Genomic DNA, 24699 nt, shown 5'->3' with positions numbered 1-24699 from the left:
TCATGAGCTTTGGGTAGTGACTGAAAGGGTGAGATCGCCGATACAAGCAGCTGAAATGAGTTTCCTCTGTAGGGTGTCTGGGTTCAACCTTAGAGATGGGGGGAGGAGCTCGGACATCCGGAGGGAGCTCGGAGTAGAGCCGCTGCTCCTTCACGTCAAAAGGAGCCAGTTGAGATGGCTCGGACATCTGATTAGGATACTTTCTGGGCGCCTTTCTTTGGAGGTTTTCCAGGCACGTCCAACTGGGAGGAGACCCTGGGGTAGACCCAGAACTTGCGGGAGGGACTACATGTCCAGTCTGGTCTTGGGATCCCCCTGGAAGAGCTGGAGGGCGTTGCTTGGGAGAGGGACGTCTGGAGTGCCCTACTTACCTTGCTGCTGCCACAACCCGACCCCGGAGAAGCAGCTGATGATGAATGAATGAAGAACAAAAAAACCCCAAAACTATAATCCAGGGAGACAAGCGGCACTTTGTATTTTCCTTTGCTCACCTTGAAACTCATCTCTTTCACTCATATGCCCAGCTCCCATTCAATTTCTTCTTCCTTTACTCTTATATAGGTTTGGGTATCATTAGGGATTTATTGATATTGGTATTGATACCGTGACCTCTTATCAATACCAGTGCTTGAGGGTTCCCCTTAACAGTCCCTTTTTTTGTCATAGTGGAATTTTTTTTTATTGCTGACACCATCATTTTTGATAAATATGTTTTTCTTGTTGGTAACAACCAGACCCCGACCTCATGTGAGTATTGAGTATTCTACTGGAACGTGTACAGTAACTAACAGTTTTGAAGCTTTGCAGCCATTGGGTGACACATGGCTTAAACAAATTCTCTGTAGAAAAGTCAGCATATCAGCCCATGTCTTAATATTGTAACAGCAACCAGGCGACAATAATATACCGACCAAAACAGCTGCACCAGGTTAGTCCATAGTCTTAGTAATACAGGTTAGTCTATTGTATGGATGTTACTCATGATAGTCGGGGTTAAATCTAAGCTTGACTCTAGTATTACTGTATTACTTGTGATTGTGAGCTGAAAACATGCACCGGTGTGGCAGTAACAGGTTACAGACCAAACAAAAGGAATAAACCGAAAAAGTCAAGCTCCATTCCTTGCTATAATACAGTGGTCCAGACCCAGTATGTGGGAATATTTCACCAAATACTTGTTCTGGTTTAAAAGATGTGGAAGTGTTGACCCCATTTAACACAACTTATTTTTACTGAATACTGATGTATTTGGACACATCCAAGTCAGAGACATTGACCCTGGTGCTTATATTATGAGCGGCATGGCTCAGGGGGTAGAGCAGGTCTTCTAGTAATTGGAAGGTTCCTGGTTCGATCCCCGGCTCCTCCAGAGAGCGGGTTGAAGTGTCCTTGAGCAAGACGACGAACCTCGAACTGCTCCTGATGAGCAGGTTGGCGCCTTGCATGGCAGCCTCCCCCATCAGTGTATGAAAGTGTGTGTGCGTGGGTGAATGTGAGGCATACGCTGTGAGTGGTCGGTAGACTAGAAAGGTGCTGTATAAATGCAGTCCATATCTTGCCATTTTGGCATAATCTATACAATCTGTACACAAAGAAATTAATGTCAGCTGATGGCCGCTCCGTGGTTGTAACTGCGTTCTAATAATAACACTCTCTTCCATGTTCTCTCAGCTACCAACATTCACAGCCTGACCCCCCCCCCGCCCGCCCCCTCCTCCCCACGTTACAGCACTTAAATGACTTTATTTTTGCACTACTGCCATATGTTTACAATGCCATTTGCACCCCCCCCCACACCATATTGGTGAAACTGCAGCCCTCTCTTCATTTACATACGTACCTGCACATTGAGTTAATGAAATTGCAGTGGTTCGGCCCGGATTCACCTTGTCACGAAAGTGGCGAGGCGTCTCCTTCGAGACTGCCGGCCGGGTGGGTGTCTGAACTAAGAATAGGGAGCGGTCGGCCACTAAATTGGGAGAAAAGGGGAAAAATCAGAAATAAATTTGAAGAGAACTGAATTGCATTATTACAACCGTGGATCGTCGTGGGCTTGGCTGTGTGATGCGATATGAGTCACAACCCCCCAGCCATGCCCTTCCACCTTCTCCTATATATATACATATATATATATAAAAAAAAATCAAATTCTTCTGTTGAGGAGAAGAGTATTTGAGTGAGAGACCTATTGAAAGAGAGAGAGAGGGAGGGAGAGAGAGAGGATACAGTTATCGAGACAGACCAAAGTTACACATTTTTATATTGTTCAGTCGACTGCGCGATTATCAAAGGAAAAGAAAAAGCTGCGGGCCGTGGTTCGACACCTGTAGCCCATCCCAACATTCTCCCCGGGTTCTGGCATTTTTTAACTCTCAGATGCGGGCATGGTCCATCTAAATTGGGCTGTTTTGTTGATAAATATAATATAATATATAAATTCACCAACTAGCTGCATGTAGTGTTACAACTGCCTCTGGTTGCTGAAAGAGGAGCAGCTGTCATAGAGAGAGGCGTTGGGATGGTGGCTGTGTGTGTGTGTGTGGGGGGGGGGGGTTGGGGGAGTGATACGTAATGAAGCTAGAAAGTTTGCATAAACTCTGTTAGGGTCGTCACCGTCCACTAGAGGGCGGTTTGTTGTCCAGGTCAACCCTCCCCTTCATGGTGGGTACACTGGAAACATGTCAGAACATGTCCAGAGCAACGGGTCCAAAAAATGCCTCTGTTGTTGCCAGAAGTATTTCCTTCCCCGACCAAGATTGTTGAGTCTAAGGGTGAAAACAGGTCCGTATTAAAGACCAAGTCAAGACACGTTCCTGTCTGATCTGTCCCTGCACCGAACTTACTCTCGTCCTACCTGCTGCTCGTCTGGCTCTCGTGTAAAACTCATTGTTATTCATACATGTTGCACAGGAGAACAAATAACTTCTCTCTCCACAAACAGTGAGACGTCAAACTTTATGCACAACTAACTCCGCATTTAAACCTGCGGGCGCGGAAGGTTTGACTGCCCCTTCTGGCCGTGAGAGTAATAACTTCTCTTCTTTCAGCACTCTCCAATGCGGAAAAGCTACGCCGGCGGTTATGTGTGTTTGCCCTCGCTGTAGATTGCTTCCCCCCCCACCCCCATTTTTTCTCCCCAACTGTATTGGGCCAATTACCCCACTCTTCCGGGTCGTCCCGGTCGCTGCTCCACCCCCCTCTGCCGATCCCGGGAGGGCTGCGGACTACCACGTGCCTCCTCCGATACACGTGGGGTCGCCAGCTGTTTCTTTTCACCTGACAGTGAGGAGTTTCACCAGGGGGACGTAGCACGTGGGAGGATCACACACCCCCCCCCTCCCGCTCCCCCCGAAGCTCCAGAATCCTTATGGTACATTATACCGCAGAATATTTTTGGAAAAATGGGAGGCCTATAATTTATATTACAATGTAATTATAATGAAACCACACATATAAGTTACCACACAGCTGTCTAAATTTCATCAACGGGCTCTTACGGCAGCAAAGTTACGTTTCAACCAAAACTTCTTGACCTGGTTGTGTGGTCTGGGCCATCAAGGCTCCCCTGTTCCCCATCCGCTGATTGGTGTTTCTGCTCGCCCCATTTGCCTGAGTAACCCTGATTGCCCCATTCACCTGATTGCCCCTGCTTTACTGACCTGTTTGGCTTTTCTCTTCCTGCCCTGTTCACCTGTGCCCAATCTCCCTGATTGGCTCCCCAGTGTTACGCTATGTACCTCCTGGTTGCCCCGGCGCTTTGTCGGATCGTCACACACATGCTGACTCTTGGTCGCCGGATATGCCACGCCCTGTTTCGAGCCTTCCCTGCTGTCTGTAGCATGACCTGTCCACATCTAGGGACCCTGGCACAAAAGCAAAGCAAATAACCTTGGAGTGTCGTTATACCCAGATCTTAATTTTGAATTCCACATAAGAAAAGTCACTAAAACTGCCTTTTATCATCTTCATAACATCGCCAAAGTGCAACCGTTTTTTACCCAGGGAGAGACTGAAAAACGTATGCGGGCTTTTATTACAAGTCGTCTTGACTCCTGCAATGCTCTCCTGTCTGGTCTACCTGAGTCTGCACTAAGCAGGGTACTACAGCTAGTGCAGAACATCACCACATGCCTACTGACTAAGACCAGCAGGAGAGAACACATAACCCCTGATTTAAAATGGCCTCAACGGCTACTTGACCATCCTCGGGTGGATTTTAAGATTCTTTTATGAGTATTTAAGTCTCTTAATGCTCTAGGCCCCCAGTACATGTCCGACATGCTTTTAAGATATGTTCCCAGTAGGTCACACAGGTCATCCGGTACTGGACTTGTTGTTCCAGGGACGGAAACCAAGACCTGTGGGGAGACGGGCTTTAGTGTCTATGGTCCTAGTCTCTGGAATGAATAGGCTGCCAAAAGATTTGAAAAGTCGTCAGTCAACACTTCTAAAAGAAATCTTAAAACGTACCTTTTTAGACTAGCTTTTATGTAAGGAGTGGGCTCTTATAATGATAATAGCATTTTATTTAAAGGTGCGTTTCATGACACTCCAGGTCACTTTACATCAAATACAATAAAACAAAGCAATAAACAGTCCAATCAACATTAAAACACAATAAGCAATAGAGCGTACATCAGCAGGAGTTTAAAAAAAAGTTGCATTTGATGCTGCTAATGCTGTTAAGTGAGTATGCTAGTTTAAAAAGGTGGGTTTTAAGAGCAGTTTTTAATTCTGTAATGGAGTCCAGTAAGCGGATGTGATGAGTGGAGTTCAAGAGTTTGGGTGCAGCATAGGAGAAAGCCGCAGAGAGCAAGATGGAGTGCGAGTCTGAAGGAGGTCTGTGAGATAAGCAGGGGATACGTAGATTATGAAGAGCTTTGAATGTTAATAATTAAATTTTAAAAATTAATCTGCTGTGACACAGGAAGCCAGCTTAATTGAATCAGCAGGGGTGAGACATGGTCGGTGGACATGAACGTGTAATAATCTGTGCTGCAGAATTCTGGATGAGTTAAAGTCGGTAAATAAGTTTGTTGTGGATGCCTGCCAGGATCACACTGCAATAGTCAATGCATGATGTGACCAAAGCATTGACTAAGACTTCCGAGGAGTGTTGTGTTAAAGCAGGGCGTAGTCTGGAGATGTTTAGCAGATGGAAAAAGGCAATCTGAGAGACATTGTTTATATGACGGGAAAAGGAAAGGGCACTATCTAAGATAACACCAAGGCTCTTAGCCTGAGCGGAGACATATATGGTGGTTCCAGCAATGGGAAGAGAGCAAATATTAGTTTTTGACAGTGTAGATTTAGTGCCGATGAAGAGTAGCTCAGTTTTACTACTGTTGAATTTCAGATAAGTGTTAGTCATCCATATCCATATCTGTATATCATGGAGACAAGCAGTGAGGGTACCGGAGGGGAGAGTGAAAGTTGGCTTAATGGACACATAAAGCTGTCTATCATCAGCATAGCAGTGGAAATGGATACCATAGTGCCAGAAGATGTTGCCAAGAGGGAGGAGGTAAATAATAAACAAGAGTGGCCCCAACATTGAACCCCGCAGAACTCCATGAGGAACTATCAAGCTTTCTGACGGGTAATTCTGAATTTGTACAAAATGTATCCTGTCTGTAAGGTAGGAAGCAAACCACTGAAACACAGTGTCCCCAGCCCCAGTGCTAGCCAGATGATCCATGAGGAGCTGATGGGATATAGTATCAAAGGCTGCAGTGTGGTCAAGGAGGATGAGGATAGAGAGTAGACCGGTGTCAGCTGCACAAAGGAGGTCATTAGTGATCTTAAAGCCAGATTGGAATTGTTCAAAGAGATGATTGTTATCAAGGTAGATCTAGAGTTGAAATGCAACTACCCTCTCGAGGATTTTAGAGATGAATGGTAAATTGGAAATAGGCTGGTAGTTGTTTGGGTCAGTAGAATCTAAATTAAGTTTTTTTCAGGGTTGGTCTCTGATTATGGCAACCTTTAGTGAAGGGTGAACTGTCCCAGTGGACAGAGAGGAGTTGATGATGGAGGTTATCAAGGAGATGATAGAGGGCAGGCATGTTTTACTTAGGCTTGTGGGAAATGGATCCAGGTGACATGTGGAGGTGCTAGACTTAGAAAAAAGTTCAGAAATGTGATTTTCAATTGGTAGATATGGTGATATTTGCATAACGGGACGTTTTAGCTGTTGAAAAAGTATTTTTGTAATGGAATATATGATCCGAATACATTTATTTCTGATCAGTAAGTCCAGTCTTGGTGCAAAGCCTCTCAAGGCACCGGCCTATAGCCTTGAGCTGTCGTAATTCAGGTGTGTACCAGGGAGCAGTATGGGCAAATGAGACAAACCGTGTTTTCAGGGGGGCTAAAGTATCAAGTGCAGAAGATAAACTATTATTTTAGTAGTCCATAAGATCAGGGTGTGACGAGGTGGGAGCAGGAATAGGGTTCGAGTAATTAAACTGCTGAGGTCATCTGGATTGTCTAACGTCGCGGTATGATGTGGTACGATGCGCCCTTGATTTAATAAGCATTTGGTGCTGAATAACACAGCTTTATGGTCAGAGATGGGTAGTTCAGCAGAGGGGATTTTATATGGTGCGATGCCAGAACAGCAAACTAAGTCAAGTATGCGACCCTTGGTGTGGGTTTAAAGTTGACCTACTGCGTTAGATCAGCGCAATCTAACATTGCTGTAAAATCTTTAGTGAACATATTGTCAGTGTTGTCAAACTGAACATTTAAATCCCCTATTAGGATCATATTTGGAGGGACTAAGGGGGGTTAAAACTGTCGAGAGTTCTGGGATAAACATATTCGATGCCTTACGTGGTCTGTAGCAGCAGTAATGACGGTTTTAGGTTCAGTCGAGAGAGTGGCGTTGGTTTTATACTATCACGATAGATCAGCACAAGGCCGCCTCCTCTGCCCGAAGACCGAGGTTTGCATATGTAAACAAATCCTGGTGGAGCTGCTGAATTTAGCCGTAGAAAGTCATTCTGTGGCTGCCAGTTTTCCGTGAGGCATAAATAGTCCGGTTTGTGCTGTGTGGTGAAGTCACTGACCAGAGGGGCTTTGTTGGTAATAGATCGGATATTGTAGAGGGAAAACTTACGACAGCTCGTGCGCATATAAACAGCTGATTTAACTAGCGGGGTTAGCACACTGTGGTCTACATGCCGGTCACGTCGTAACATGTCGTGTGCTTGAGAGGCCCGGTGCCTAACAAATAGCCTGTATGGGGAAAACTCCCGGTGACAGGGTTAACGACAGGTTAGGCCAGTGAGGGGAGCTAGCGGACAAAAGAGCACTGTGGGGTGCCACCGTAGGTAGAAACCCAGGTTCCGGGAGGGAAGTGTGGGATGTAAACAGTCGGTCAAGTGGAGAAGACTGTACCGCGTGCTTTTATCTGCTTTACTTTATTGGATTGATTTACTGGTATTTTATTAATTTACTTCATTTTTTATTTGAACATTTTTCCCTGTCTCATTCTGGGTTCTACTCCATTTCCTTTCATGATGTGGTCTGTTCTTGTTTTATTATGTAAAGCACTTTATATGGCATTTGCTCATCTAAATTGTGTTATATATACAGTTTGATTGGAGTAGTTGTCTACTTGGTTAATTGTTAACAGTGTCTACTATTTCTACGACCTGTCAAAGATTTTTTTTTTGCTGTGCTTTCCAACGCTTCCATTATCACTAAGTATTGTCATTAAATGTTTACGTGAAGTGTTTTATATCTAAGTCTGTTATTTCACTCTTCTACATTACACACTTGGCACCTATTGCATGCTTATCCGTCATGGAGGAGTGATCCCTACTTCCCACGTTCTTCCTGTGTTTTGGGTTTTTTTCTGGTGGAGTTTTTCCCCCCATCTAAATCAAGGGTTTACGTATGGAGGGGGTCATTTTCAAATATCTACTTGTTTTGTTTTTTTCTTTCCAATTTTCCCCCTTTTCTCCCCAGTTGTACCTGTCCAATTACCCCCCACTCTTCCGAGCCGTCCCGGTCTCTGCTCCACCCCCTCTGCCGATCCGGGGAGGGCTGCAGACTACCACATGCCTCCTCCCATACATGTGGAGTCACCAGCCGCTTCTTTTCACCTGACAGTGAGGAGTTTCACCAGGGGGACGTAGCGCGTGGGAGGATCACGCTATTCCCCCCCAGTTCCTCCTCCCCTGAACAGGTCCCCCGACCGACCAGGGGAGGCGCTAATGCAGCGACCAGAACCCACATCCGGCTTCCCACCCGCAGACATGGCCAGTTGTTTCTGTAGGGACGCCGGATCAAGCTGGAGGTAACACAGGGATTCGAACCGGTGATCCCCATGTTGGTAGGCAACGGAATAGACCGCTACGCTACCCGAACGCCCATTCTCTTGTTTGTATTGTGTGACTGCATGGCCCTCTGAGGCTGTAGCTGTGATTGAGACCTGATGAAATAAACTTGAGGAACACAAGAGTTTTCCCATGGAAGATCCATTGTGTAGAATCTTCTATCAGGGTTGCCAGATTGCGAAAGGAAAAATCCAGCTTTAACTACGTACACATGTTATGTAAGTTTAGCTGATGAGGTTATCCTGACCAAGCGAGCCACAAGAGGAGAAAACACAAAGTACCACACGTAAGACCACCAGCGCTATCAGAAACCAGCGGTCTGGGTCCGTCAGTAAATATAACTGTTATCCAGTAACGCTCATATGAGACGAAGAAGTGTTCGGAAAACAAAAATCACATGAACAAGAGAGAGAGAGAGAAAGGTGGAGAGGTGTAGTAACAGCTATGAAATGCAGCAGCCAACAGCTCCTTTACTACATAATCTGAATTTCTGCACTGTTTTCGTTTTTTTCCCAATTCCCAACCTTTTTTTTTTTTTTCTTTAAATCCAACTCCTTTTTTGGGGTTCTGTTTCCTGGAACGTAGGCTGTATAATGATAGCCTCTTTTCTCGGCTCCCGGGGCCGTCTCCTATGAAGTGCCATATGGCTCACGGATTGGGAATGACATCAATTTCCACTTGGAAGTCCAAGTCGGGCCTTTAAGACGACCCCTCCCTCGTCGCACATCTGCCCCATTCATTGAAAGGAGGTTTGTACTCTTTGTACTCGGAAACGGAAAAGAGACGTTCGCCACCGGTTTTCCTCTTCTTCCGACCGCGCTGTCAGCACTCGAGCTCACAGCTGGCTCTCTAATAAATCCCCGTCTACCTGTTAACAGGGGGGGGGGGGAGATCCGAGAGAAACCCGGTGGAAGGGGGACACCGGATGTCTACATGTTTCTGGAGCACATCTTGACTCATATTTCTATGTGGATGGCGTGCGAGAAAGTAAAGAATCGCACAATTGCACCCACAGCATCTTAAGTCCCCCCCCCCCCTCGAAATTCTTCCGATCGTTGAAGCGTTTGGTTCAATTGCGGCCTGTCGGCTTGGTGAACCTGGCGCCCTCCGTGCATGAGATGCAGCTCAGAGTGCGTCACATTCTTGAAAGAAGCAAATCAAAACAATCACTAGCAGAAATAGTGCGCTCGCAATTGCTTTAGTATCAACAAGTCGTGTTCTTTTAGAAAATGACATGTCACGATTAAGTCTTCCTCCGCAGCTATTGAGTCAGTCGCCCGCTCGTCTCTTTAGGAAAGAAGAAAAGCGTTTTGTTCCTTCAGGGCACGGCGCCACTACAAAGACCGACACAACCCTGTGAATTGACGTGGGTCTTGTAAGATTATCCTTCACGTTTCTACATTTACATATCAGCTAACTTAGTCACCGGTCTCATCTTAAGAGGACATACTGCAACGGTATAGGTACATTTATATCCCGGTGGCGCGGCGGTGTATTCCGTTGCCTACCAACACGGGGATCGCCAGTTCGAATCCCCGTGTTACCTCCGGCTTGGTCGGGCATCCCTACAGGCACAATTGGCCGTGTCTGCGGGTGGGAAGCCGGGTGTGGGTATGTGTCGTGGTCGCTGCACTAGCGCCTCCTCTGGTCGGTCAGGGCGCCTATTCGGGGGAACTGTGGGGAATAGCGTGATCCTCCCACGCGCTACGTCCCCCCCTGGTGAAACTCCTCACTGTCAGGTGAAAAGAAGCAGCTGGCGACTCCACATGTATGGGAGGAGGCATGTGGTAGTCTGCAGCCTTCCCCGGATCAGCAGAGGGTTCGGAGTAGCGACCGGGACGGCTCGGAAGAGTGGGGGGTAAGTGGCCGGGTACAACTGGGGAGAAAAGGGGGGGCATCCCCCCCCCCAAAAAAAGTACATTTATATTCTTACATCACCAAGATCAGCAGAAAAGCCAATTATGAGTTGTTGATACTGTATCAGTATGCGGAGATAAGTGTTGCTCTGTCCATCTGAATCAAGTTTAAACATCAAAGATCTGGAAAAGAACGGCACTCCCGGGATTCTGTCCAGCCCGGCTCCAGCATGAGTCAGTACTGTTGTCTTGTACATGGGCCACTTTGGTCGAAGAATTATCTGTCAGGTTTCCTTCGACCAAAGAGTTACGCCTGCCCCGAGATGTGCCGCCAGTGTGTCTGAAAGCAATTTGTTATGTCTGAGTTGACCTGAACAGAATTTGTTGCAGATTTTGTTTGTGTAATGTGTCATTGCAGTACCATTATATTGTCACAATTGTTTGTGTGTTTCTCCCAGGGGCCGTTGTTGACGAGTCCAATGGAAAGGTTCTGGTTGTCCAAGACAAAAACAAGGTATATACAGATATATATGTATACTTGCAATTTACTTTACTGTAACTGCATAATACCAACATAACCCACTGTGCAGACATTTATGTACTAAAATATGCATTCTACAATACATCTGGCCCCAGATATCTTAACTAATGTTCCACTAATGCAGTTTTGTTTGACGTTCCGTTTTCTGGCCATCTAAATCCCATAGAAAGCTGTTTAAAAGTAAAATGAGGTAAAAGTAGTCATGGCAGTCCTCTGGGGCACTGAGAGGAAAGAAGATGAATTTTGACGAATTTACACTTTCTGATTGTAAGTCCAGCGAATCTATCCATCCATTATCCGAACCGCTTATCCTGCTGTCAGGGTCGTGGGATGCTGGAGCCTATCCCAGCAGTCATTGGGCGGCAGGTGGAGAGACACCCTGGACAGGCCGCCAGGCCATCACACAGGGACCACACACACACACACACACATTCGTACCTAGGGACAATTTAGTACAGCTGATTCACCTGACCTACATGTCTTTGGACTGTGGGAGGAAACCGGAGCACCCGGAGGAAACCCACGCAGACACGGGGGGAACATGCAAACTCCACACAGAGGACGACCCGGGACGACCCCCAAGGTGGGACTATGCCCGAACCCAGGACCTTCTGGCTGTGAGGTGACCGCGCTAACCACTGCGCCGCCCCAGTAAACCCATTAAGTCTAAATAATTAGCACAGAGATGTACGTCTACATCTTTTTTTTAAGCTGTGCTGTTGGCAGGCTCGGAGGCTTGGCATACAACTGTCCCAGAAATCCTTAATCTGCAAGTGGGGTTCAGGTTCTCCACCTGCCAAGACAATCTTTGCTAATTATCAAGAACCGCTTCTAATAACTCCGTCCTTTGGATGGTCTGTGGGATGACAAGATACAGGGGTTTTGTCATACATTTATAGCCCCCACCGAGCCCCCTCTCCACACATGGTCGATCAACGAAACAACCAATCAGGAATGATTCTCCAAGAGGGGGGACAATCACCACTAGTGTAGTGAGCACTTGCCAAGGACCTCCAGCATGGCAGGCTGTTCTGCGCCTCCAGCGGGGCCCCAACCAGTGCCCTGCTGCCATGCGTGCGGGCCACGGATACGGCTGACGTACCCCCACCTGCCACCCCATGCACCGAGAGCTGCGAGGACACCACACCCAGACCGCCCAGGATGACAACAGCCAAGGGCAGTCACCAATTATGTTTCTTTATTGATCCAGACAGAACTGGAAGATCAGATACTGATCATTCCTGACACTCCGTTTTTTTCTGTTTCCAGCCAGGTATGGTTTAATTGTTGCTCTGGCCGCAGCCATTCGGTAAGAAACTGAAGATGGTTAGCCAGATAGTAGCGTCGGAAGTTTGGGGCGGCTAGACTGCCACAGTTTTTGTTTTTTGTACTGTCGTCAGTTTAATTCTTTTTTATTTCATTTCATTTTATTTATTTATTTTTGCGCTTCCAGTAGAAACTATCAGTCGTAGAGTCCATGACATTGAACCACTTAGCTGTCGGCTGAACTGGGGTCAATGACAAAATGTAGTTTATTTTTGGGAGTGTATACAATTTTACTGCTGCTATCCTGCCAGTTAGTGGGGAGGTAGGTTGTTCCAGCAGGTAAGGTCTTCCTCAACGGGTTTAAGTAATGGCTTAAGTTAAGAGCAAACGGGTCTGACAGATTGGCGACGATATCAACACTCAGGCACCTAATATTGCCTCTTGTGATGGCTAGCGGAGGATTCTGAGGTACGGCATTCCAGTTTTCCCCACTGAGCGGAAGCATAGCTGTGGGTGGGCCTCGGTGGGCCTGGGCCCACCCACCTGACACTCGGGCCCACCCAGTCAGGAGGCTTCCCTTTTTACTGGATCATCCAGTGAATAGCAGTCAAGGAATACTGTTCCAATTGTCTGAATACACGACCAATAAAAATCAAACAATTCTTGTTTCCTTGCTTCTTGATAAGTCGATTTTTTTTTGAGTGGCAGTGCATTTCACAAATGCCAGATTGGGAGGAGCCCCTCCTCTTTCACTCAGTGTACAGCCCACACCGTTGCAGAAGAACAGAGAACTGCTACTACTGTAGGCTAAAACAAATCATGGTGAAACAACAAAGCCGTTTGCAGGGCATCCGGGTAGCATAGCGGTCTATTCCGTTGCCTACCAACACAGGGATCGCCGGTTTGAATCCCCACGTTACCTCCAGCTTGGTCGGGTGTCCCTACAGACACAATTGGCCGTGTCTGCGGGTGGGAAGCCAGGTGTGGTTATATGTCCTGGTCACTCCGCTAGGGATGGGGTGGGGGAGAGAATAGCGTGATCCTCCCACGCGCTACGTCCTCCTGGCAAAACTCCTCACTGTCAGGTGAAAAGAAGCGTCTGGCGACTCCACATGTATCGGAGGAGGCATGCGGTAGTCTGCAGCCCTCCCCGGATCAGCAGAGGGGGTGGAGTAGCAAATGGGATGGCTCAGAGAGTGGGGTGATTGGCCAGTACAATTGCGGAGAAAGAGAAGGGGGGGGGGAATCCAAAAACAAAAAACAAAGCTGTTTGCTGAAGTTTCTAAAAAAAAAAAACCCCCCAAAAAAACATGACGTTGTCAGGGAGGAGCAGCAGGAAGTGTCACCTACTCCTGCACCAGTCCTCAACAAGTGCCAGGTAACAACACGTACATGGCCACTAATTCAGCCCTTCCCCTGTCTGCAGCAACATGTGACTTTGCACTTGATTCTCTGAGCCCTCCATGCCAAAGGCCAGTACCTGCAGCCAGGCACTCGGAAAAGTGAATTTAAATATTTTAAATGTACAAGAATGAATATAAACCGTATTTTACTAATGTTCATTTGTTCCGGGCTCGGCTTGGCTCGGCTCGGCCCAGCACTGAGGACGTACAAGCCCCATCGGATTTGTCCACTATAGATGAACCTGCGACTCAGCCCAAACGCAGTTCATTCCCAGTGACCATTATAGCAGGCAAAGCTGGGAGTTGTTCTGCCCGGCGGTATGAAAGATCCTCGTGGCCAGAGTACAGCACTTCAAGGGACGCTGTGTTTTGTAAGGCATGTCGCCATTTCCCCAAAACGGCCACTGAGGGCCGATTCATAAAAAACTGGCTTCAAAGACTGGAAACATCTTTCCCCAATTTTGTGTTAAAACACAAGGGTAGCAAGGCACGTGCTACAGCGCTGGGCAGAACCGAAGGATGCAAGCCAAGCCGTCACCCGGGACGGGGACAAGGCTGGACCACGGAACGGGCATGCCGGCCGAGTGCCCCGGGGCCCCGGACCACGAGGAACCCCAAAAGGTCAGGGGTATTGTGTTCGCGTATAGTAGGGATCCCCAATCGTACCCCGTTACAACCATGCGTCACCATGCAGGGCCCAAGCTAGTCTCTATTGATGCGGGGCCCCAAGCTACAGTCTCTACTGGGACCGTAGGAAACTGACTCACTAAATTATTTGATCTGAAACAAACATTTATTTCCTGTTGGTAAGCTGTTGCACGTGGGAAGAAGGCTTCGCAATATGTTTGCGATGCCGTGAGCCGCTATTCTCATCTCTGTTTGTTTTGTGATTCAAAATTGTGTTGTACTTTGTAGCCGCCATCCGAATCCCATGCAGATTGGCATGGCGTCGACTACCATGTTGGCTATTTGCATCAGTTGGACATTTAACAATGTTTAGTGTTGTTTGCGTAGCCCATCTGACCGGGGGGTGGGGGGGGGTGGACGTGCGTTCCCCGGGGCCCCCTGATGGGTTAATCCGGCCATGGACAGGGGACTATTATCAACCAGCTGAACAATGAGGCTGTCAACAGGGCATTTGTGGAAAGGAATAGAGAGCACATTAAGGTTGCAATAGACCTCATTAAAAACAAGATATCCCGGGGCGTGTGGGCATCATGAGAACGAAGAAGTGTTGAACAAGGGCAACTTCTGGGAATTATTTCAACTGATCTCTAACTATAACCCAGAGACGAAACGGCGACTGGAGGAATTACCTAGAAACGGGAAGATTGTGAGCCCCGACATCCAGAGTGAGATACTGGAAATCGCGGCATCGCTACTTCCCTGCAAAATAAAGACAGAGTTGCATGACCACACAAACAAGTACGATGCAACTTTGGCAGAGGGGCGTATCAAAATGAGAGCCCGTGGCGGTCCGCATCAGATACATACGCAAATGCAATGTTGAAGGGAAGGGCTTTGAGTTTTGTGGAGACTGGGACATAAAGGCGATATCAGCAAAGATCCTGCAAGCATGGGAGCCGTTGCAGCTGGACCCCGTGTTGTGCGTTGGATTTGGTTTCGATGGGGCGTCGGTTATGTCCGGCAACAAAGAAGGTGTACATATGATTGTGAAGAAATGATTTCTCCACGCCATACACGTGCATTGCAATTCCCGTTGCCTAAACCTCGACCTGTGCACGGCACCAAGGGTGTCCCCCGGCATCTCAGCATTTTTTCGATGTCATTAACAACCTGCAAAGTTTCATACAGGGTCACGTAGACATGCTGGATCTATGGAAATCCAGCAGCAGCTGCGACCAGGCAAACAAGCTTTGGAACCGGAGAAATTCTGCAATGTCCGATGGAGCTCAGGGTCAAGTGCAGTGAGTAAAGTCCATCCATCCATCCATTATCCAACCGCGGTCGCGGGATGCTGGAGCCTGTCCCAGCAGTCATTTGGCGGCAGGCGGGGAGACACCCTGGACAGGCCGCCAGGCCATCACAGGGAAACCAGAGCACCCGGAGGAAACCCACGCAGACACAGGGAGAACATGCAAACTCCACACAGAGGACGACCTGGGACGACCCCCAAGGTTGGACTACCCCGGGGCTCGAACCTAGAACCTTCTTGCTGTGAGGTGACCGCGCTAACCACTGCACCACCGTAACGCCCGTGAGTAAAGTCTTGACACTTTTTTTGGGGGGGGGGCGATTAGTCCACTCTTCCAAGCTTTACCGGTTGCTGCTGATCCAGGAAGGGCTGCAGACTACCACGTCTCCTCCGATACTGCCTCTTTTCACCTGACAGTGAGGAGTTTCACCAGGGGGATGTAGTGTGCTGGAGGATCCCCCCCGCCCCCCGAACAGGCGCCCCGACCGACAAGAGGAGGCGCTAGTGCAGCGACCAGGACATACCCACATCCGGCTTCCCACCCGCAGACACAGCCAATTGTGTCAGTAGGGATGCCCGACCAAGACACGGGGATTCGAACCGGGTATCCCCTGTGTTGGTAGGCAACAGAATAGACCACCACGCCACCCGGACGCCCCTAAAGTCGTCACACTTTTTGGGTCAATTTTGGAGACCCTCGCTGAATTTTCTGACAGCTCCGGCCACGGAAAACTTGAAGCCAACTCTCTACTTCGGCAAATGCAAACCAAAAAACAAAGTGTTTCTACTTGTTGTTTGAAACGAGAGACTACGCCGCTAAGGGGGTGTGCGATCTTCCAGCGTGTCAGTTACACGTTGCGTTGATCCGACCGAGTGTCTCGAGGAGCGCTACAGTACATCCAGGAATACAGGAATTGACTTTGATAAAGTGATCATCGGATGAAGAAACGTGACATTCTGGGCTGGGACGCCACTGGGTCTCGAAAGAGGACGTTGCCAACTAAGCTGGGCGATACGCAGGTTGGATCTGCCGTGGGCAAAACATCACGTGTGAAGGACAACGCCGACCTGAAAACTACATGGAACGATATACTAGACAGGCAGATCGTGGAACCGAACGCTCGTTTTAAGGAGGACATGTGCGGGGTTTATGAGAGCTGCTGTTGCCTGCTTGCCTCGGTCAAACACCTGGGTTGACAAGGCGTTAATACAGCCCGCCAGCACGCGTGTCCATCGCTGTGGAAGATGCAGGACAATACAGCAGCTGAAGGGAGAGGTCACAGCTGACAGGGCCTTTCCACCACTTGATGGAAGAGCTCGACGCATGTCGGGCGGCACGGTGGCGCGGTGGTCAGCGCTGTCGCCTCACAGCGAGAAGGTCCTGGGTTCGAACCCCGGGGTTGTCCAACCTTGGGGGTCGTCCTCTGTGTGGAGTTTGTGTGTTCTCCGGTGGGTTTTATCCGGGTGCTCCGGTTTCCCCCCCACCATCAAAAAGACATGCATGTTAGGGTTCGTACTCCTGTCTGTGCCGCGGACCGAGGCATGGCAGGGCGAACTGGAGGTGGTCCCCGGGTGCTGCATGGTGGCTGCCCACTGCCCCTAGCTACACCGCTAGGATGGGTTAAACGCAGAGAGGAATTTTCCTACGGGGATCAATAAAGTATATCGAAATAAAAATGCCCCAATGACGTATTTCCCAAAATGAACCGTCTCCTACGGGCCCTCGTCACCCTACCCACAACAAGCTGTAGTGCTGAAAGACTCTTCGGCTATCAGGCGGATAAAAGCTGGCATCAGGGCGTCAAGTGATGACACACAGACTGGACTCTTTGTCCCTGCTCTCCCTCGAAAGAGAACTGGCCGACTCGTTGGACTATAATGAAATAATTTCAGTGTTCAACATCAAACCCCGTCATCTGCTGCTGTAACCATCGACAGAAAGCTAATTTAGCTGAGCTAATTAAGCTAATGTACAGTTTCAGACTGGGAGTCTATTACTTATATCAGTATTGTTGTTTATTGGATATAGTTTTTGTTGGGTGTACAATTGGATTTTATGCTGGTGTGTGTGTGCGGGGGGTTCAAAACTGTGTGTGTGTGTAAGGGGGTTTTGTGTGTGTGTATGTGTGTGTCGGTGTGTGTGTGTGCATAAGGCTAATTTGTGTTTTGAATCACCTCAAATGTGTTGTATTGTCAAGTGATGGTAAATAACAGCCCCGTTGGCCAATAATACAAAACGTTTACTGGGAAGCTGACATGACTGAGTGTGTGTCTGACAACACCTTTGTGTGTGTGTGTGTGTGTGTGTGTGTGTGTGTGTGCTTTACAGCAGAGAAAGGTGTTCTTCTTTACCTCTACTTCCGCTGTTGTATGTCTACACCTCACAGTTACACATCTTTGGTTGCTTCCTGTTGTTTCAGGAATATAATGTTGTGTATCTAAATGCTGTATAACATCTTAGTCTCAAACAAGGCTTGAATGAAAGTATCAGTACACAGGCCGTCCAGGTGGCATAGCGGTCTATGCCGCTGCCTACCAAACACAGGGATCGCCGGTTCGAATCCCTGCGTTACCTCCGGCTTGGTTGGGCGTCCCTACAGACACACTTGGCCGTGTCTGCGGGTGGGAAGCTGGATGTGGGTACGTGTCCTGGTCGCCGTACTAGCGCCTCCTCTGGTCGGTCAGGGCACCTGTTCAGGGGGGAGGGGGAACTGGGGGGGAATAGTGTGATCCTCCCACGTGCTACATCCTCCTGGTGAAACTCCTCACTGTCAGGTGGAAAGAAGCGGCTGGCGACTCCCCGTGTATGGGAGGAGGCATGTGGTAGTCTGCAGCCCTCCCCGGATCAGCAGAGGGGGTGGAGCAGCGACCGGGACAGTCCAGAAGGGTGGGGTAATTGGCCAAGTACAATTGGAGAGAAGAAAGGAGGAAAATCTAAAAGAAAAAAAAGAAGGTTTGTTTGTTTGTTTATGGGATTTTCTTCCTGTTATGTTACCTTTTGCCTCCGTGTTTGTTCCTGTCGCGGGCCAAACTCTTCCCCCGTTTGCAGACTTGCCCACCGCAGCCCGCTTCCGACAACATCACCGGACCTCAAGCAAACACACCCGGGCCCGTGTTTACAGCCAGCTCGACGTACCTAAACAAATTTGGGAGAGCCGAGATAGAAACAGAGTCACACACCAAGACACAAAGCCGTCCTGTAGGCCTGCGGTCGCTACAGGGTCCGCTCACAACAGGCTCCTTTGACCCGGCGCCACATTACACAGTCTGGGTTCTTAAATAGCAGACCGGCTCTATCGAAGCATCTCGGTCCGAACCCGGCTATGAATGTCCCACCGGAGCCTTAGCAACTTCCCCCCCAGAAACGTAGCATTTATAACACATTAAATGAAAATATAGGCCTTAGTGTATTCTTGAACTACCTATCAATTATAAATATGTACACAACAAACAACATAAAGGAACCAACTTTTTTTTTTTTTTTCCCTTGTTCCAAACTGAAGATTTGACATCTTGGAACCATGGCAACATCTCTTCCACTGTGGTATAAATAATAATTGGCATCCGGGTCTATTTACCTTTCTTTTTTTTTTATTTCCCCCCTTTTTTTCTTCCAGTTGTACCTGGCCAATTACCCCACTCTTCCCAGCCGCCCCGGTCTCTGCTCCACCCCCTCTGCCGATCCGGGGAGGGCTGCAGACTACCACATGCCTCCTCCCATACATGTGGAGTCACCAGCCGCTTCTTTTCACCTGACAGTGAGGAGTTTCGCCAGGGGGGGCGTAGCACGTGGGAGGATCACGCTATTCCCCCCAGTTCCCCCTACCCCCCAACAGACATCTCAACGGACCGGAGGAGGCGCTAGTGCAGCGACCAGGACCCATACCCACATCCCGCTTCCCACCCGAAGACACGGCCAATTGTGTCTGTAGGGACGCCCCATCAAGGCGGAGGTAACATGGGGATTTGAACCAGCGATCCCCATGTTGGTAGGCCACGGCATAGACCGCTACGCCACCCAGACGCCAGATGCCTATTTATTTTCCAATTAACATTATGCGCAGCATCAACATCACCGCACTCTCCATCATCCAACTGTCACATGAGCGAGTCCTTCCTCTTCCTCCTTTTAAACTGTTGACCTCGGCTGTGGGACCTGATTCATAGACGTGTAGTAATGAGGTCAACAACCCAGTGGACGGCCTGTTCTTTAGTTCAGCTTCAGTCGTGGGAGGCTTCTGTTCAGAAGGGAGAACATTTAAGTGGCGTAGTGGAAGAGAATTTTCTCTCTTTCTTCCCGTCTCTTCCCCATACTCCCTCTCCTCTTCCAGTCATTTACTGGAAGAGGAGAGGGAGTATGGGGAGGGAGTATGCTTCATAACAGTTTGGCTCCTGGCCAACAGGAGTCTGGCAGGCTGAAAAGAGTCCAGGGCTCACAAAGGGTTTTGTCCATCCAGAAAAACAACCCAACGCCCCCCCAATGTTATCACGCCACCATCGGCACAAAGAGCAACCTCCCGTGAACTGAAGCTGAGTCGGGCGGCTGAAAACGAGGCAGCCGACCGGTCCCATGATGAGAATTGGCCACCGTCCCAAATTTAACTATGTTTTTGATGAGATGATCATGCAATTTTCTGGTAAATTTAGTGTGCACAAAGGTTCTCCTCAGTCCTGAGATTTGAAATATTAGGGTTTATTTTATTTTTTTCCCTCCTGCATTCGGTGAGACATCATCGTTAAAGAGATTACACTGGTTACAGTTACATAAAATCATTTTATTTCATCCTACCGGCGCATTTGCAAACTGCTCCAAAAATAAAGCATTTTAATATAATATATGAAAATATAGGCCTTAGTGCATTCTGGAACTTCTCATAGACAGGGATTACAACATGAGAACAATCAAATTAAGATGAAATAAAACATAATCCATTCAGTAACTACAATACTAGACACACCGATGAGCCAAAACACCATGACCACTGACAGGTGAACCGAATAACATCGATCACCTCCAAACAAGGGCACACGTGGAGGTCTGGGTAGGTTAGAAGGTAAGCGAGCAATCGGTTCTCGTAGTCAACGTGTTGGATGCAGGAGGAATGTGCAGGAGTAAAGACCTGAGCCACTTTGACAAGGGTCAGATTGTTCTGGCCAGACGACTGGGTCAGAGCATCTGTGAAACAACAAGGCTTGTGGGGTGCTCCCGGTCAGCAGCGGTGAGAACCTACCGACAGTGGTCCGAGGAGGGACAAACCACAAACCGGCGACGGGGTGTTGGGCGCCCAAGGCTCGTTCATGTGCGAGGGTAATGGAGGCTATCCGGTCTGGTCCGACCTGACAGAAGGTCTACTGTGGCACAAGACAGAGAACATTTTAATGATGGTTACGGGAGGAATGGGTCACAACCCACAGTGTATCGCCCACCGCAGACCGGTCCGAGTGCCCATTCCACTGTCGAAAGCACCTACAAGGGGCATGTAGGCATCAGAACCGGATCTTGGAGCAGTGGCAGAAGGTCGCGTGGTCTAACGAGTCCCGTCTTCTTTTAGATCGCATGGATGGCCGTTTACCAGGGGAAGTGCTGGCACCAGGATGCAGTGTGGGAAGCTGACAAGCCAGCGGAGGGAGTGTGATGCTCTGGGCATTGTTCTGAAAGGAAACCCTGGGTCCGGCCATTCACGTGGACGTCAGTTTGACACGTGCCACCTCCCTAACGTTGTTGCAGACCAGGTAGCTCCATCCCTTCCTGGCAACGGTATTCCCTGATGGCATTGGCCTCTCTCAGCGGGATAACATGCCCTGCCACACCGCACACATTGTTCGGGAACGGTTTGAGGAACAAGATGAAGTGTTCAAGGTGTTGCCCTGGCCTCCAAATTCTCCAGATCTCAGTCCAATTGAGCATCTCTGTGGGATGTGCTGGACCAACAAGTCCGACCCACGGTGGCGCCACCTCACAACTTACAGGGCTTGAAAGATCTGCTGCTAATGTGCTAATGTTTTAGTGCCAGAGACCAGAGGACACCTTAAGAGGTCTTGTAGAGTCCATGCCTCGGCGGATCGGCGCTGTTTTGGCGGCACACGGAGGACCAACAGTATCTTAGTCAGGTGGTCATAACGTTTTGACTCATCAGTGTGTGTAACATACGTATATATATATACACACACATCCATCCATTCATGATCCAAACCGCTTATCCTGCTCTCAGGGTCGCGGGGATGCTGGAGCCTATCCCAGCAGTCACTGGGCGTCAGGCGGGGAGACACCCTGGACAGGCCACCAGGCCATCACAGCACACATACACACACACACGTACACAACAATGACATCATAAGTTATCCAGCAGCACACTCATTAAATATCAGAAGTGAAAGCGGTGACATATTTTGTGGAACATACACACTTCACGACTTCAGAAGTCCTACAACACTCATACACAACTTAAAGGCACGCCGTTCGACATTAAGACGCTTGGTAAAAGCCTGCAAGATCAGCGTATGACTTTCAATACTCTGCAAAAAGACCAAATAACTGATAAATTACTTAATCTGGCATTGTCTTAAAATCTTTTTTTTTTTTTTGTGTTTCAACAACTTTGGTGATTCAAGTAGGTGTCTTGAAAAAACTTCGATGTCTCCCTTATCCAATGATCTTTGTGTTTGTTTGTGGAGCATAACTGAAACAGGTGGACCGGCGCTGCACCGTCACACATTATTTCTTCCCATCAGCAGTTTTAAGACTCGATACTCGACTAATTAACGTTAACATGGCCGTTTTTGCAGTTCTGATTACTTTCTGGTACATTTGCAGCAGTGTCCTCCACTAAAACATCTACTAAAGTTGAATTCTTGTTCATTTATTTCAGACAAAGAATGCTTGGAAGTTCCCCGGTGGTCTGTCTGATCCGGGGGAGAACATTGGTGAGTACACCAGGCTTAGTAACGGACAGAAACTAACACAGTATCGTTCAGCTAATTCCTCCGGCCGAGTTAGTAGGGTGCGTAACTAGGGGGCGGTACACATACGCTCGTATGAGATGCCGGAAAAACACAAGCTTACGACGTGAGCAAAATAACAAGGACACAACGATACGGTTTCTAGACTTTCACCCATTTCTAACACTTTCAAAGCGACTTCTGATATCTTCCACCACCCAAAAAGCAGCATCGTGTAATTTCCAAAAAATAATAATAATATATATATATATATATGGTGTTGATAAGTGCCCAACAAATGAGCAGAATAACTATATATATGAATTAATATTCCACTCCTCATTTGTTGAGCACTTTTATCAACACCAATGATGATAAATATATATCTCCCTTTGAGTAACCCAAAACTCTGCAAGACGATTTAAGGCATCTAATGAACCATTTGCAAAATGTCTCCGAGTTGCTGTTGTCGTGTCCATTAAACTTTCAACATGAGATCCGCTAATATAACTTCAACGTCACGTCAACACAGTACACTGATTAAGATGAATGTGGACGGCCATCGTGTCTCTGAGCAGACGTAAATGTTCTGCGGTGGTTCTTTATGGTTGGAAGTTTTGTCTCCTACCAAGTTTAGCCCACATGAACCACTCCGGAAGGTTTGGGGGGAGGACTAAAGAATACTTTGCCCTCCGGCCTATTTGATAATATAAATCTGTGTTGCAGTTCCCCCAAAAAGATTTTTTTTGGGATTTTTTTTTCTCCCCAATTGCACTTGGCCAATCACCCCACTCTTCCGAGCCGTCCCGGTCGCTGCTCCACCCCCTCTGCTGATCCGGGGAGGGCTGCAGACTACCACATGCCTCCTCCCATACATGTGGAGTCGCCAGCCGCTTCTTTTCACCTCACAGTGAGGAGTTTCACCAGGGGGACGTAGCACGTGGGAGGATCACGCTATCCCCCCCCAGTTCCCCCTCCCCCCTGGACAGGCGCCCCGACCGACCGGAGGAGGCGCTAGTGCAACGACCAGGACACATACCCGACATTCAGCTTCCCACCCACAGACACGGCCAATTGTGTCTGTAGGGAGGCCCGACCAAGCCGGAGGCAACACGGGGATTCGAACCGGCGAGCCCCGTGTTGGTAGGTAACGGAATAGACCGCTATGCTACCCGGACGCACTTCCCCCCAAAATTTTTTTCGCTGTTAACCTTTAATTCACTGTACGGTGCACCAAAGCTGCACGCCAATATTTTGTATGTGGTGTCACGTGTCGGAGGAAGTGGAGACGGTTGCTAAGCGCTGATTGGCGGATCCCCGTGTCAATCATTATTTTCCAAACATTCAATTCTAAAAGCGGGGTGGAAAGCTATGTTTCACAGTCTGCAACTTGTTCTCCTATAGGCGAGACTGCGGTGCGTGAGGTGTATGAGGAAACCGGCATTCGCTCTGAGTTTCAGTCCCTCCTCAGCATCCGGCAGCAACACAACCACCCCGGCGCCTTCGGGATGTCCGACATGTACATCATCTGCCGGCTCAGCCCGCTGACCTACGACATCCACTTCTGCACGCAGGAGTGCCTTCGCTGCGAGTGGCTGGACCTTGCCGAGCTCGCCGAAACCAACGAGACAACGCCCATCACCACCCGCGTAGCCAGGTTGCTGCGCCACGGCCTGGAGCAAGGCTTCGACAAAATCGACCTCTCCATGGAGGAGCTGCCTGCCGTCTATTCGGGGATGTTTTACCAGTTATACCATCGACGACTTCCGCCTGCTCTAAAACCCTAGCTAGTCTTCCACCCAACCAGCCTCATTGCCGTTAATAAAAATCAGACTTGAAGAGCACCGATGACTGGACTTGTGGTTGCACGTTTGATTTCCATGTGGGTTTTTAACAATGTTACACTGAAGGAAATGGGGGTGCAATAGATCTCACGATCACTGTAAACTTAAACGCACATTGACGTGTTTTTAGAAAAACCAACTCTGGTTGGTGTTGTGCAGAATCAGGCGGACCATCTGGCCCAACCGGTCCAGGCTGTAGACCTAGATCTTTGTTTGTTTGTTTTGCAAATTAAAAGATGGACCCGGGGTCCTCGGAAGTCAGAGGCTCTTGTTTAGTTTTAGTGGGGAAAAGTAAAGGAACAAGCAGCGATCATATCTAGTTTGGCCATAGTTGCCAAGGAGCAGCGCTTTAGGATATACTTAAAATGTAAAACTCTACCGTAGCATAAACCATCAGGGTTTTTCAGATTTCTTACTTTCTCCTAATGGAGAATAAAAAGGTGGCTATTTCTTTTTCTGGTCAAATGCAACTTTAAGACGCGTTGCAATGGTCACAGCACATTTAGCTGGAACTCGCCACAAAGCAAGATACCTAGTTGTAAAAACAATGTCAGAAAAGAACTCTGAAG

At 48.4% G+C, this 24699-nt stretch overlaps 1 protein-coding gene across 1 annotated transcript in view; it reads left to right on the top strand.

Annotated features, from left to right (window-relative positions):
* nudt6 (nudix (nucleoside diphosphate linked moiety X)-type motif 6) overlaps positions 1-24540 on the top strand; it is a 30309-nt gene extending 5769 nt beyond the window's left edge. Inside the window, exons 3-5 of the mRNA XM_056278153.1 lie at positions 10660-10715; positions 22217-22271; positions 23691-24540. Coding sequence (XP_056134128.1) covers positions 10660-10715; positions 22217-22271; positions 23691-24073 — 494 coding nt within the window. The 3' untranslated portion in view covers positions 24074-24540. The remainder of the gene's footprint in view (positions 1-10659; positions 10716-22216; positions 22272-23690) is intronic.
* The last annotated feature ends 159 nt before the right edge of the window (positions 24541-24699 follow it).

This window comes from Lampris incognitus, chromosome 1 (genome assembly GCF_029633865.1).
Source record: "Lampris incognitus isolate fLamInc1 chromosome 1, fLamInc1.hap2, whole genome shotgun sequence".
NCBI classification, from domain to species: domain Eukaryota; kingdom Metazoa; phylum Chordata; class Actinopteri; order Lampriformes; family Lampridae; genus Lampris; species Lampris incognitus.
The sequence above is the reverse complement of the archived record's forward strand: the minus strand, read 5'-3'. Positions and strand labels throughout refer to the sequence as shown.